Raw genomic sequence first — 15,868 nt, 5'->3', positions numbered from 1 at the left:
TATATGTCTTAAATAATGATACAAAACTACCTCCTCATTCGAAACTCAATTTCATACTCGTTTACTCAGTCAAATATTATTTTTACTCGATAAGCAATTATTGATAAATTTTTACCCAAATTAAAATGATGCAGTTTTATTGGATATGAAGGTAAAATCTATCAACGTGTCTCTTTGGAATATCTTTTACTATTTATATTTGATTATTAATACTGATCTGCCGGCGTTGCCCGTAATACTTCTTCCAAATTATTAATGTTATATGTTATCGGAAATAGTTTTTCTACCTCGAGTACCATGATATTTTACCCTCTCCTGACCTCATAAGTGGGATTTCACGGGTATGTTGAACGAGAAAGAAACGGCAGCGTATGAGCTCTATTTTAGTGAGAGACAATAGCCATCTTTGGAGAGAGCTCTGTTGTGCTTAACTGCACCTTCCAACTGTTCGATGAAATGCCTCAACGAAAAAACACGTATATGATCATTCAAGAATGATTTGTTTCACCAATTGTGAAAGTTAAGTACTCTTATGCATTGATTTTTTTGTGGAGATTGTGTGATGTCTCAGCTCAAAGTTGTCTCATTTATCTGCAAGACTTTGAGTAGGAAATTACATTCCCAAAATTGCATTTTTCATCAAAATATAAGGCGAAATTCAGCAGCATCAACACATATTCATGAACATGTCATAAAATACGAATCAAAATACGTATTTGCTACAAGGGTATCATTTATCTTGAGCACAAGTTCAAGATTTTGTGTACCATCATTCTTGTCCTTTCAGCGGTTTTATTGTGCCGAAAATTCTGCATTTTCGTCGTTGGAGGAAACAATGGAAAGCTGTAGCAATGATCCTATTGATAACGTTTACAAGGTTGTGGTGGATCATGCTAATCCAGGGCATAAGATGGAGAGAGCTCTGGATAAGCTTGAAATAGAATTAACAACGCCGTTGGTGGTGGAGGTCTTGCAAAAGCTTTGTTATGAAGAGAAGTTAGCATTTAGGTTCTTTACGTGGGCAGGACATCGAGAAAATTATAGTCATGAGCCTCAGGCGTATAATGAGATGATTGATATATTGTCTAGTACAAAATATAAGGTGAAGCAGTTTCGTGTTGTTTGTGATCTTCTAGACTACATGAAGAGAAATGATAAGAGTTTGGTTCCTTTAGAAGTGTTGTTGAAAATTCTTAGACAGTATACTGAAAAGCATTTGACACATCTTCATAAATTTGCTAAGAAGAAGAAGATACGAGTGAAGACACAACCCGAAGTATATGCCTTTAATTTGTTGTTGGATGCTTTGTGCAAGTGCTGTCTTGTTGAGGAAGCTGAGGCTCTGTTTACGCGGGTGAAGAGTAAGGTTAAGCCAACTGCTGATACTTATAACATTCTTTTCTTCGGTTGGTGTCGTGTTAGAAATCCAGATAGAGCTATGAGCATTCTTGATCAGATGATCAACATAGGACATACACCCGATAACTTCACTTATAATACTGCCATTGAGACGTTTTGCACTGCAGGAATGGTGATGCAGGCTGCTGACCTTCTCGAGTTCATGAGAACTAAAGGTTCAACCATGTCTTCTCCCACAGCAAAAACTTATACTATTATGATTGTGGCTCTTGTTCAGAATGATATGATGGTAGAATGTTCTAAAGTTCTCGGAGATATGCTAAATAGTGGATGTGTTCCTGATGTTTCGACATACAAGGAATTGATTGAAGGTATGTGTTTGGCTGGAAAGACCGAGGCAGCTTATAAGCTTTTGGAAGAAATGGGAAACAAGGGTTACCCTGCTGATATAGTTACCTACAACTGTTTTCTTAAGGTCCTATGTGACAACAAAGAGAGAGACGAAGCGCTTAGGCTTTATCAGAAAATGACGGAAGTAGGCTGTGTTCCCAGCGTACAGACCTATAATATGCTAATTGTAATGTTCTTTAGAATGAGTGACGTTGATGGAGCCTTTGAGACCTGGCACGAGATGTCTAAGAGGGGTTGTACGCGTGTTACAGAAACATATTGTGTGATGATTGAAGGGCTTTTTGATAACAATGCTACTGAAGAAGCATGTTTCCTTTTGGAAGAAGCTGTGAACAGGGGTATGAAACTGCCATACCGCAAATTTGACTCATTTTTAATGCGACTTTCAGCCATTGGTGATCTACGAGCCATTCATAAACTATCAGAGCACATGAGAACATTCTACAACCCTGCTATGGCACGACGTTTTGCCATCAATCAGAAGCGGCAGAGCATGAACTTAAGAGGGAAGTGAAATTGACTTATGTTGTCTATTTGGCCCAACGTTTGGATGGTGTGTTTCTTTGTATGCATTTTGTTTGTGTCGTTAAACAGATAAATTAGAGAGCGACTAGCGGACGTTTTTCATTCTTCACCCGGTCCTTAGTAGCCTTTCCAAAGTCAACTTAACCGCTTACCTTTAGAAAGGCCACTTGTACCAGATTTGGGATTGAAATCACATTTGGAAAATATACAACTTATATATACTAAAGGGTGAAGATCTTTTACAACTATTAGTGTAAATATTTCTTATTTTTTCAGGTTTAGTTGGCTGGAAATCACTCAATTATTTAAAACATAATTACTTATTACTACCTCCTCCGGCTCATTTTATGTGTGGTAGTTTAACTCGACACGGAGTTTAAGAAAGAAAGGAAACTTTTAAAACTTATGATCTAAAATGAATGAAGTAGAAAATTGTATGGCTATAAGTCATTTCATTTAAAGGTAAAATAAACATTTTGAAGTTAAATTATTACATTGGAACATGAGAGTATTATATTTCTTCTTTATCTATTCTCCTCACCCACCATTTTGCAAATATTAAAATCAAATACATCCTGAAAATACTCCACAATTTCATTAATTTCATCTTTGCCAATTACTCTCCGTTTCATATTAATTGTTCACTTTATCCTTTAATCCCCCTTTAAGAAATCATAAATCTAAAGGACATTTTTATTAATTTATCCCTTAAAAACCTTTTTAAAATTTTACAAACTTGTTTACGCTTATAAAAAGAATTATTTGTAAGGCTACACTGGACAAAACATTATTAACCCTATTTTGCTTTTGTAAATTGACAACAAGTAATTTGAAACAATTATTTATAATAACATGGATAACTAATATAAAACTGAGAAAGTACCGTATTTAATACTTTCTTTCATACAATGATACAAAATCCAAAAAAGAAAAAAAAAACATACATAGCATGTGTAATTTCCAGGAAGCCATGTATTTTACTTGCCACAAACCAAGAGAATCGTTTTTTTCCTTTTTCATACTATCATTTCCACGAAGCCATGTATTTTACTTGTCCACAAATCAAGAAAATCTTAATATTATTTTTTATACTATCTTTAATATTAAATAACAATATAAAATAATAGTAATTAAATCATTATTAATAAATTAATTTAATAAAATATGAGTTCATTTTTTTTAAGGAACATGTCACAACAGTTAGGATCAAAGAAATATGAAACGGTTGATTTCATATATAATAAAATACATAGAATAGGGCAATGTTGATTGAAGAAGTAAAAGTCATTAAATAGGAAAGTCTTAAATACACGTCAAAAGTAATCAATGAAATCTTTAAATATAAGATAAATACAATTTAATTGGCTAAAGTCGTTTCGTTTACGACTGGTAAGTTGCCTATTAAACTCTCAAACAACAACAACAATATATTATCCTATACGATTTGCTACTTCCCATATTTTATCCCTAAAATTTGACATTTTACCAATCACCATTTCACTAGCTGTGATGCTAACTCTATCAACTACCTATCAATACCTGCCACGTGGATCAAAAAGACAAGGGTAGAACAGTACTCAATTTTTGAATGTGACATCGGGGTACTTGAAATTAAAGAGTTTTTTTTATAAAAAAAAAAGTATAGATGTTATTTTTGAAATAACGAACTAAAGAGGTTGTTTGATAGAATGCATTAGGAAAAATAAATAAATATATATATATATATAGATATTCATTGTATTAATAACATAAATGGTTCTAATACCATCTTCATTAGGATGATTAAAGACACATGATTAAAGACACAACTACCTATCAAATCTTTTCCATACCATTTCCATCACATCTGTTGAAAATAATTTTGTAAGTAGCTATTTCTTAAAAAACTTATCCAATAAATGATATATTTAATATATTAAATTAAACACTATATTAGAAATGATTTCGCATAATTAATATAAATATTATTAATATCAACATTATTAAACACTATTTTAATACACTTACCAAACAATCCTCGAAAGAAAAAGGTAAATAAATTGGTATTTCCTTCGTCTCATGTTATTAGTCACCTTTTGATTTGATTGGTTATTCAAGAAAATTAAATATTTTGTGTGACTCAGAATGATTTTATTAAGGATAAAAATTAAATATAGTAAAATAATGTTCTTGTTTAGACGAATTAAGAGTCTATTTGGTATTTTGTGGGGAGTCCAGAAGCGCTTATTTTGAGTTTTTTTTTATTTTTATAATAACAATTAAATATTTCAATCCTTCAAAAAATGTATAATATTGACTGAAAATTTGAATATGAACATTTTAATTTAATAAAAATAAAAATTTAATTTAATTTTTTTGTAATAGAGGTTTAAACAAGTTTCTCTCTATAAAATAATCTTAATATTAAAAGTACATTAAATAATTGTTTTTAATTGTAATTTGACTTTCAAAAACACTTTTTACCAAATATTACCCAAACACAATTCGTTTATAAAAACACTTTTTCAAATGAATTAGTCAAATACAAATTATTTTTCTTCAAAAATACTTTTCTAAAAAATTACTTCTGAAAATAAACAATTCTTAATAGCTATGTCGGGCTCCAAAAATCAAAGATGTGACATAAAATGGAACGGTAGTAGTAATATTTAACATTAGAGGGTTGTCAATGATTACAGAAAAAGCCAAAGTGGAACAAGTATGGCCATGGCTGAACCATCATCATCATATATATAAAGAAACTGCAAAAGAGCATTATTTTATCACTACATATATCGAGGAAAGAAAAACACCCAAGATAAAAAGATCAATTTTTTAGCTTGAATTTGAAGATTTGGGGAAATTTGAGGATGTGGGGTTTTGGGGGAAGGTATTATTGGGGAAGAAAAGAGAGAGGGAAAGTTGAAGGTATAGTGGTGGTGTTCGCATGGATGTCAAGTCAAGATCGATATATCAAGAACTATATTGATCTCTACTCATCTCTTGGATGGAAATCCCTTGTTTGTCACTCTCAATTCCATTATATGTATGCTCTCTTTTCTCCATTTTAGCTTTTTCTTTTTTTACCTTGACGCAACAGGTATCAGATAACTCTGTGATCAAGGTTAGGATAGATGTGAAGAAATTGCCTAATATTTTTGTGGGATTTGAATTTGAGACCCCATGGTTCTTCATTTTAGGTTTTCTTTCTATTTGATTTTTTGGGTGTTTGTATTGTTGGAAAAATAGCTCCTTTTTTTGCTTGTTCTTATTGAGTTTGCTGGAATTTGTCTGAATTAGTTAAAAAGTTGGTTTTTTTTTTGCATGATACATAAACATACACAAACTTGGCCTAAGCACTCCAACTTTGAGAGTGCACTTCTAGATCATCTGAAGTGTCTAGTTGAATACTCCAACTTACAAAATGATCATATAAGACACCTCCAACTTGTTTTTTTTTGTTGTTTATATTCTCATTGTTTGTAAAAATATAAAAGGCAATCCTAAATTAATTATATTTTTGTGCGTGTGTAAATATTTAATGTCTCATGTTATAATTTGGTGTATTTTATTGAGACGCTATTGGCGCCACATTTTTTTTTATAGAAAAAAAGAAGCAGAAAAACATAATTCCTAAATTTTTTTAGCACATACTTTGTATTATCTAATAAGCACACACGAGATCTCTAATTTTGTAAACAAAATCTAAAACTTAATACCAAGAATATTTGGAAAATACAAATTAATAAATAAAGTATTTGTAAAAAGTTTTTTGAAAACATACCTGTTCTAGAAGAACAAATTCAACACACCATGGAGAGAGAGGGAGAGAGGCAATGCAGATAAGTGAAAAAATACTGCCAATTTATGCTGATAACGGAGAGAAAGGGAGAGAGGGGCAACGGAGAAAAAATAATAATGTTTGAGATTTACGGGGAAATAAATTAGTGTTAAAAAGAGTCCGAATAGAAATAAGACACACTTTCAGATCCATTAAGTGATTATTTTTTTAAAAAAAACAAATGCACTAAATGGCCCAATGTATGAAGATTCAGACCTCCATTAAGTGCAAACAAATGAGGCCTTAACTTAATGGCTTTTGATGAACTGTAAATGTGAGAATTGATGGTGCATAAATTGAACTTAACGCGAGATGAACTTATACATGTTAGTTGATCTCAGTTAATATCGAGAATTGAACTCTGATTATGGATTTTTATTATAATATTGGTGACGATCACAGTATGTTAGCTGCTTGCTTCTTTCTCCTACGGTCCAAATTTTAAAGAAAGAGAACCTGCAATGCAAACTTATGAGATTGTTACTCATTAATCTTGCAGGTTTTTTCCTGATAAAGCTGCAGCAATGGCAGCAGAGATTGTGAACGAGCTTGTTGAGGTTAGTCCTAAAAGTTACAATCTCTTTTCTCCCATTGATAAAAGTGGGATTTTCTATAGACAATGTATACTATAAAAATAATGGTGGTGTTGAAGCAAAAACAACAAAAAGTTATCTAGTTTACATAGAACAAAGTCTTAAGAAGGACCAAAAGAAAGACCCACTCTTCAACTCCTTCTTCCCGCTGCGAAATTGGGAGCCTAAAGCATTTGAGTCAGCACTTTATCCATGCTCAGCACACGAAAAAGTTCATTGACAGGTTGTGAAAGCTTTATTATATGGATAATCTTATTAAAATCTCATGGACAGTAAGAGCTCTGCTCCCATATGATGCATGTCAACTTTATTACATGTTCTCCTTCAATAATTGAAGATGTGGTAAGAAAGTTCTACAAGATGTCAAAGAACCAAACGACAAATTCCTTTCTTTTCATTCCAAAATGAAGTTGAAAGTTTAAATCCGATTTTACTCCTATTAACGGCATGGCCTTCTGAATTACGATCCCATGAGAGGCCAATTAGTACAAATTTCAGATGATCTGAAAGTCGAGCCTCTTTGGCTTCTAGGAGAGTGTATTATTCAGGATGAACATATCTCAGAGAGGAGTGGCCCAACAAGCAATCTCCCAAAAGTCGGTGGAGTCATCACCAAACTTATAGCAAACTTGTTTTGAACTCTTTACATTTCTGGTCCTTCCGAAGTGGAATCACATGAGAAGACCTAGGAACTTTAGTGAACCCATTACCTGCTTACATGCCTGATTTGGGAACAGTTAACCATTTCCATTCTCGAAGACTCTAAGCATATTAATTTACACATTGCTTGAAAAAATTGACATGTTTGAATAGCAATGGCCCTGCTAAAAAGATATATCCAAACTCAACAAATCTAATAAAAGTCTCAATGGCTTATCTTTTCTGTATATTTCCTTTTCCCATTTACTCGCACATGGTTATACAACCTCATCTATGTGTGTATATTCCATCGAGACCTTAGTAATTTATTTCTTCAAATCTCTCTGACTAACCTAACAAGAATGAATGACTTTGTTATTATCATATAAAATTCAATAGCCATGTTTCTGTCATGTTATGACTTTCTAACGACCACTTTGTTTAATGTTGTATGTGTAGGAGCTAAAAGTTAGACCATGCCCTGTTGTCTTTGCATCTTTTTCTGGTGGACCAAAAGCATGCATGTATAAGGTTCTCCAGGTAAAGAACAATTCTTTGAAAAATGTAGTATGATCATCGTTGCCCATATGTATGTCAGTACAGTACATGCAACAGTTTGAAGTATTTATTTCTTTTCTACTATAGTGTTTCTAGTTGGTGAACTAATTTCTTTTTTTCTTTTAATTTGATCACAGATAATCGAGGGCAAATATGAAGAACATGCCAATCTGGTATACTCCATTATGTTTTTCTCTCACAATGTTTATGTTTTTCTTGTTTGCTACAAAGAGACAAGCCTGGGCATCAGCGAAGTGGTTAAATGCCAACTTAATTTCCATTCCAAAACATGATTTGTTTTTTCAAATTTTCAATCTTACTGTACATTTCTATCTAAAAAATTTCTATATACCAGGAACACCGTTAGTATATCATAATCCTCCTCTTCCTTTTGTCATGTTCTGGTTGCTTTATCTTATAAATTTATGATACCTCCACCACACCCGCTTCCTAATTGTGATAGTCCATTGCCTTGCTTTTTAAAGTGAAGTGATTACACTGTCAGTGATCTCTGATCTGATAATTTGTTTAATATGAAGGGTGAGTTCCGACTTGTTAGAGACTGTCTTTCGGGCTACATTTTCGATTCTTCTCCAGTTGACTTTACTAGTGATCTGGGTACTAAATTTATACTACATCCAACCATTCTTGGAATGTCACGTCCTCCTCGCCTTGCCTCATGGATAGTAAATGGAATTGCTTCCAGTATGGATGCCCTCTTCCTTAAAAGATTTGAATCACACCGTGCCGAGTTTTGGCAGACTCTATATGCTTCTGTTGTGAGTGTCTCTCACCTTTTACTCATTTTTGCCCCCCACCCCCATGTATAACTGCTTGGCTTAGTAATGTTTTTCTCGCAGAGCACGAGAGCTCCATATCTCATATTGTGCTCAGAAGATGATGATCTTGCTCCCTGCCAAACTATTTGCAATTTTGCTCAGCGACTTAAAGATCTTGGCTCTGATGTCAAACTACTAAAATGGAGTAGCTCCCCTCACGTAGGTATGGTGTTAATCCTGTGAAATCTTTCTTGCTTCATGTTCCAGAGGTTCGGTCTGTTAGATATCAATAAATTAAAATCCTAATATTACTATATTTGCTATTTAGATTCTGATAACAACTGTCAGTAGAGGACCAGAAGTTGGCTTCATGATATATTATCTTTTTACACCTTAGGAGGAGAAAAATGAATAAAACTTCGGAATGAAAGTATCTAGTAACCATGGATGTTGAGTTTCAAGGAGTTTAGTAGCTCAGGGAAGACCAAAAGACACAGTTGCAAGAACTGGAGTTGCATATATTCATTCACAAGAATCTTGATCTTCTGTAGTCAAGCTCGCTCTCTTTCCGTTCCTCCCAATCCAAAGCAGTCTTGTTGACATCTCCCGTCGATTTTTAATTGCAATCCAATCGATGCGTCTCTCTGTCATTTCTGAGATAAAGCACATTGTTTTGTGGAATTGTTAGCGAGATAGACATTTTTCTAGGATTTATCAAGTTGGAATTGGCACAAGATAGTACATTTCTGGTTATTATGCATATTCAGGTTTTACAGCTTTTCACAATCATGTGATTTTGATGAAACTCTTCTATTGTGACTTGCGTCAACCAGGTCACTATCGGTACCACCAACATGAATACAAGGCTGCAGTGACTGAGCTTCTTGGAAAAGCTGCTATGATCTATTCTCAAAGAATTCGTCAGCTTGAAGGGGAGAAGATGGTGTTGGAAGGGTCACATGATGGAATCTCTGAGCCTCTAGGCAATCTTAGAAAAGCTGCTGCTACTGCAAATCAAAGCTTCCAGAGCATTTCCCTTGAGTTAAATGACCACTTCTTGGTACCCAACTCTGTGGAGTATCACGAGGGCAGTAATGGCGGGTCAGTTCAGCACGAACAGAAAGAACGATACATTCCCCTATCAAGCCCACCAAGAATCAATGCTCATGGTGTTCTTGGTCAAGTTCTATTTGATGTGTGTGTTCCAAAAGTTGTTGAAGACTGGGACATAAGGTCATCGCCAACTTTCAGGAAGGCATCATTTTCATCAACTCGAAGGCATTCACCTTTCAATCCTATGAAATGCATTCGCCGTTCAAGATTGTAGGATTTGCAGTTCATGATCTTAGTGAAGAGAACATCAAGAATACACCGACATGAGAATGCCATGGAAAAAGAAAATCGAGAATGACTCTTAGGCTTGCTTGTTCATTTTGTTGGTGAAATAAGGACAACTCGCAGGAATCCAGAGGTACATTACTTAAATCGGCTAAATGTAAGCCTAATTTTGGATAGAGTTTGCTGTGTAAAGAAGATAAATTTTACCAAGTGTTAATGTTATGAAGCTTTCCATTTTCATTTGTTGCATTACTCTGATTGTACAGAATTTCACTTTGCTGATGTAGAATATAAATTTATATTTTTTGCTTCAAGAATCAGAAGGGATTTCAAACAGTCACAAGGGAGGTGACTTTATTTTTGAGCTGTATTTACTGTTTAGTCTTTTTGTGTTTCCCACCTAGTGTCCACTATCCACATTGGAGTCCGACTTATCCAGATTTGTGCATTGTAAGGATCCATCTCCAGCTACCCGCATTGGAGCCCGACTTATCCAGATTTGTGCATTGTAAGGATCCATTTATGGAGATGCCGCTCCCAACAAGATTCTTTCTGGTATTGTAGGTACCATATTATTCCATGCTCAGATTGACGGTCAGCATATAAAATAATGATGAAGATTTACTATATAAAATGGGTCCAAATGAATAAAAATGGACATTAATCCAACAAATGGTCGGTTGACCGTGTGAATTTGCTCTTCTATGCTCGGGTATAGAATAATGATGAAGATTTACTATAAAATGGGTCCAAATGAATAAAAATGGACATTAATCCAACAAATGGTCGGTTGACCGTGTGAATTTGCTCTTCTATGCTCGGGTATAGAATAATGATGAAGATTTACTATAAAATGGGTCCAAATGAATAAAAATGGACATTAATCCAACAAATGGTCGGTTGACCGTGTGAATTTGCTCTTCTATGCTCGGGTATAGAATAATGATGAAGATTTACTATAAAATGGGTCCAAATGAATAAAAATGGACATTAATTCAAACAAATGGTCAATTGACCGTGTGAATTTGCTCATATTATTGATTTTATGTTCGAGTTGACGTTGAATATAAATAGAATAATAATGAAGATTTATTATATAAAATGGGTCCAAGTGAATAGAAATGGACATTAATTGACATGACTCATTTCTTGATTCTACATTTTACCATCTTAAACATGTCCTGATACTTTTACGATTATAAAATTAAGTCATTAAAGGTAAAATGATAATTTTAGACTTAAATTGTATTTCAATATAAAAATGCATCTTTTTAGCATATTAAAAGGGAAATAGCATGAACAAAGGGAGTAGCGTTAAGTAAGATCACACAATGTTCACATCAAATTAATAGAGGCATGATATATATTTTAAAACACACAATTATCACTTAACCATGGTTAGTTAACGCATATATTTACTTCATTTGATCATTGAAATTTGCCATATCAAGATTTAGGGTGTGTTCGATACGAATTTAAAAAAAAATCAATTTTTTTCACATTCAAATTTAGAGACATCAAGTTCCACAAGTAACATTTCACATTAATAACCTCACACCTTCCAACACACTTTGTCCTCACCCTCATCCCCTAAGCCCCACCCTACCCCACAACCACACATCCCACCATCACCACTCCGTGTTTATCTAAATCATACATAAAACATTTTTAATATACTCCCGAACACCAAAAGATAGGTAAGAAACTTAATTATTTTCCTAAAAAGTATTTTCGAATAAAACATGAACACACCCTAAAAGAAAAAAGATTTGAAATCACTAATTTGGCGGTTTGATTAGACATTGCCCAATAAGAAGTTAATTCCGTACACTAATACAGAGGATGTGTTGAGTGGGGGTGCGGAGGTACGTGAGTACTGAAGTGGTATTCCAACGGTCGACTGTGCTCTACTTTCTATAAAAATGGAGTAAATTTTTTTATTGTACAAATATTCTGCTTCTGCTCAAAAGAACTCTTTTTGTTTTCTTCCATCTCTTGTGTAAGATTACCTTTTGTTTTCATCAAATCGAAAAGAAAAATGGTGAAATATGAGGATTTGCGGAAGCAGAGATTGGAAGAAAACAAGAAAAGAATGGAAGAACTTAATCTTCCTCTGCTTACTCAAGCTCTCAAAAATTCAACTTCCCCCAAAACTACTCCTGTAAATTCATCTTCTTTAAGCTAAAAAAAATAATAAAAATCCTTTCTTTTTAGCATTTATCTCAAAAGATTAACTCATTTTTCTCTTTTTTGTTTATGGGTAATTATAGATGAAGAAAACAAAACCTCGGATTGTCGGAACAGAGCTAGTTGCTGTGCGAAGATCACCTCGTGTAGCTAAAAGCCCTGCTCCTGAATACAAAGAAGTAGTACACTTTATCCTTTTGTTTTTGTTTTCCCTCATTTTTGAGTAATTTTTTACAAATATTTATATGTTTTTTGGAGTACAGGTGATTCATTATGAAAGAGTGATGATACCAAGAAGGTAACACTTTATTTTTTTGTAACAAAAGATTTCATTTTTATTACTTTTCTTGAATCCATTGTTGCAGGTGAAAATGAAATAGCTTTATATTCACATTTGTTTTGTTTAGGTTGGCTACACCAACGAAGAGGGATAGGTTGTTTTTTGCGTATGCTTCGGACGAAGAAAGAGCTGCTTCGATAGAGAAAGCTGAGAAACTTGAAGCAAGTCTTGGATCAGAGTATCCTATATTAGTTAGACCAATGCTTCCCTCTCATGTTTCTGGAGGTTTTTGGCTGGTGAGTTATTCAATCTTAAGTCTATTTTTGTCTTAAAAAGTTGGATAACTCAGTATTGAAATGAAACAGATGTCTAAATGAAGTGGAAATATAGAGTGTATTGAGGCACACTTGATTGATAGTAATCTTATATTTGCGCAAAAAATTTCATTGATTATAGTCCTCTTTAGAACTCAGTTTGCATTTCTGAAGAGTGTAAAAGTATGGACCAAATGAAGTTCACACTTAGGGCTTGTTTGGTAGGAAGGATAAGGATAATCTCAGAATTAATTTCAGGATGAGTTTATCTCATGTTTGGTTGAGATAAAGTTGGGTTATAACTTATCTTGGAATTAGTTATCCCAGATAACTTGTTCCCAACCAAAGGAGCCCTTAGTGCACAAGGGTTAGCTCAATTGGCAAAGGTTGAGGTACTAGTGTTAAAGGTCACATGTTCGAGTCCTATGCTAAGCGAACTAAATGTAGTATCTAAGTGGAGAAGGTAGAGGGACGGGGTCCGAATTTTGGAAGTTGTGATTGGCCTAAAGGGTCGGCTCTGGACCGAAATTCTCGTTAATCAAAAGAAGTTTAACTTCAGAAAGTACTGAGCTTTGATAAGATCATTGCAGAAAGCATAGTTATATATTATGGCTAAAATGCTTCTCTTTATGTGCCTCTTAAGCGTCTGCTTGGGATAACTGGATGCAGGGTGCTATTGCCCAATGCCAACACAATGAGTAGCTTACTGTTGCTATCTTTTGAGGGCTTTGCATTCTTGTCTGTAGTGATGATTAGGTTGTCAATTCTAAACACCTAGCAATTTGATCATTGTATTAGTTTAGAATGAAAAGACGGATGCTTAAATAGAGCGATATGGGCAGTGAGGATCCACATTGCAGACCACAACTTGCTTAGGATTGTCTGTAGTAGTAGTAGTTGTAGTTGTTGTTGAGTGAAGGCGGACACTAACTCATTTGCAACTCATGCTGCAGGGTCTCCCATCGAATTTCTGCAGGAAGAACCTTCCAAGAAGAGATGACACTATCACCTTAATAGATGAAACAGGAGAAGAATGGCCAACTGTATACTTGGCTCAAAAATGTGGACTTAGTGGTGGATGGAAGAGGTTTTCTGTGGATCATGACTTGGCCGATGGAGATACAATCGTGTTTCATTTGATTCGTCCAACAAAATTCAAGGTAACTCTTCTGAATAAGGATGTTTGTAAGCTTGTCATTGAACACCTTTAGCTCAAATTTCATGTTCAACAAAGTTGAGCTGCAACATTGTTCAATAACACACTGTTTCGAATTACAATGTTCCATTGACACGAGTGTGATGAAATCTTGATCGATGTACACATTCATCATTTTGAGGCTCTTGCTTTGAATTTTTGGGCTAACTCTTGTTCTCTCCTTTGTTGTGTAGGCATATATCATAAGAGTAAACAATGCCAACGAGACTGCAAGTACTGAAATCTCAACCTCAACCTCAACCTCAAGCAGTGAAGCCTTTTGAAAATCCAGGTACATATTGCTTCTTATATAGTATGAGTTTTTATTGAATTAACAATGAATAAAGACAACTTTTTTATTGGATTGAAGTTGTGATTTGCATAGAGAAGTAACAGTTACAACAATAACATACAAGTATAATCTCACAAGTGTAGTCTGAGTCCGAAGTCACAATTCTTGATTTTTATAATGTCTGCAGACAACTGTACTATCAGGGTTACAGCTAGTTGTATTATTATATAGCTGGAGACAAAAATGCAAGAATAACCAAAGGGACTAAATATGTCAATTCTTATAGAGCACATTAATTAATTATAGATGAAAAATGGGAAACATGATCACACATATATGTTATTGCTAGCTACTAGAGATTAAACAACACCATATATTATGTCTTTTTGAGGGCCATTGTCCTTTAAAATCCATGTCTATAACAATGTATAACTTTCTTGTTGTCATGACTGGCCATGTTTGTCTCTCTAACAAACAACTCTAATGACTTTTGCAGGAGAAGAGAATGTTGCTGCTACGCGTTATGTGGCTTCTCTGTCTCATATTTTGTCCGACATGTTTTTAGTAGATCTAAACAACAACATTGGAGGTGATTTTGATCTAGAAACAAGTCATTGGTAGATTAGTACATAAAATCCAGGAATGATAGTTTTGATGTTGCAAGTTGAACTTGTCCTCCAAAAAAATGCCAATTTTAAGCCTAGTTATTATGTTTTCGCATATACTTTCTCCATTGTTTAACATTGCACAACGGAAAAAGGTCAGAAATGCTCTTAATTTTTCATTAAACACGCGACCTTTATTTTAAAGGCTATTTTGGTCCCATAAATATATTGGTTGGGGACATGAGGGCCTAATTTGGTTGTGAACTAATAAATGTGTTTAGTGACAACTTTGTAACCATAGAAACTTATATAATATACCTAGATTTTTACGTCAAATTAAATAATCAAACCTTATATAATATATGTTTGGTGTAAGTTGCTTGTGAACATGTGGAGCCATATTCCACGCGGTTGCAACAGCTAATTAAGTTGTAAGAAGAAACAAATCACATAATAGGAAAATGAGAATATAAAAGTATTAAATTATTAAAATAATATTATGACCAAGACAAATCTAGGGTGTGAAATGATCATAGCAGCAAAAAATGTCCAGCTATCTATTCTAGAATCAATTGTTTCATTGTACTTTTACTTAAATTAGCTATTCTGTTAATTCTTCTTCAAACATGAACAATTAATTTACAAATCTTTTTATGAATTGCTTCTTTCGCCTCTTTTGTTGTTACATATTTGATTACCGAAGCTCAAGCAGAGACACCTCCATCAGAATCCATCATCTTAACATGAATTGCTTCAAGATTTTCAATATGATTTGTTGGGTAATTTGAATACCTGTTTGATTGCTACATTTGTTGTGTCTTAATAAAAAATCCAAGAAAATCAAATTTATAATTTAAAATAATGTAACCTTTAATTTGCCTATTAAAGATTTGAAAGTTAATATATAAATAAAATAAAAATCTTAGATGGATTGTACAACTTTTTAGAGATTTATTAACTTTGTAACTCCGCT

At 33.8% G+C, this 15,868-nt stretch overlaps 3 protein-coding genes across 3 annotated transcripts; all 3 read left to right on the top strand.

Annotated features, from left to right (window-relative positions):
* The first annotated feature begins 75 nt into the window (after positions 1-75).
* Positions 76-2,538, top strand: LOC102603876 (pentatricopeptide repeat-containing protein At1g73400, mitochondrial). Its single transcript, XM_006354840.2, has one exon. It carries the CDS (start codon positions 563-565, stop codon positions 2,282-2,284), a length of 1,722 nt encoding a protein of 573 aa, XP_006354902.1. The 5' UTR covers positions 76-562; the 3' UTR covers positions 2,285-2,538.
* A 2,428-nt stretch (positions 2,539-4,966) lies between these two features.
* On the top strand, positions 4,967-10,274 carry LOC102603536 (uncharacterized). The gene is made up of 7 exons (XM_006354839.2): positions 4,967-5,320; positions 6,615-6,672; positions 7,807-7,887; positions 8,043-8,078; positions 8,445-8,684; positions 8,766-8,907; positions 9,518-10,274. Exons 1-7 carry the CDS (start codon positions 5,145-5,147, stop codon positions 10,009-10,011), a joined length of 1,227 nt encoding a protein of 408 aa, XP_006354901.1. The 5' UTR covers positions 4,967-5,144; the 3' UTR covers positions 10,012-10,274.
* Positions 10,275-11,909: 1,635 nt separating this feature from the next.
* LOC102603195 (B3 domain-containing protein At5g42700-like) lies at positions 11,910-15,132 on the top strand. Its single transcript, XM_006354838.2, has 7 exons — positions 11,910-12,183; positions 12,293-12,388; positions 12,473-12,507; positions 12,617-12,785; positions 13,757-13,963; positions 14,193-14,290; positions 14,787-15,132. Exons 1-6 carry the CDS (start codon positions 12,061-12,063, stop codon positions 14,280-14,282), a joined length of 720 nt encoding a protein of 239 aa, XP_006354900.1. The 5' UTR covers positions 11,910-12,060; the 3' UTR covers positions 14,283-14,290; positions 14,787-15,132.
* The last annotated feature ends 736 nt before the right edge of the window (positions 15,133-15,868 follow it).

This window comes from Solanum tuberosum, unplaced genomic scaffold, assembly GCF_000226075.1.
Source record: "Solanum tuberosum cultivar DM 1-3 516 R44 unplaced genomic scaffold, SolTub_3.0 scf00184, whole genome shotgun sequence".
Taxonomy (NCBI): domain Eukaryota; kingdom Viridiplantae; phylum Streptophyta; class Magnoliopsida; order Solanales; family Solanaceae; genus Solanum; species Solanum tuberosum.
Note: the sequence above shows the minus strand (reverse complement) of the source record. Positions and strands in the feature narration are given on the sequence as shown.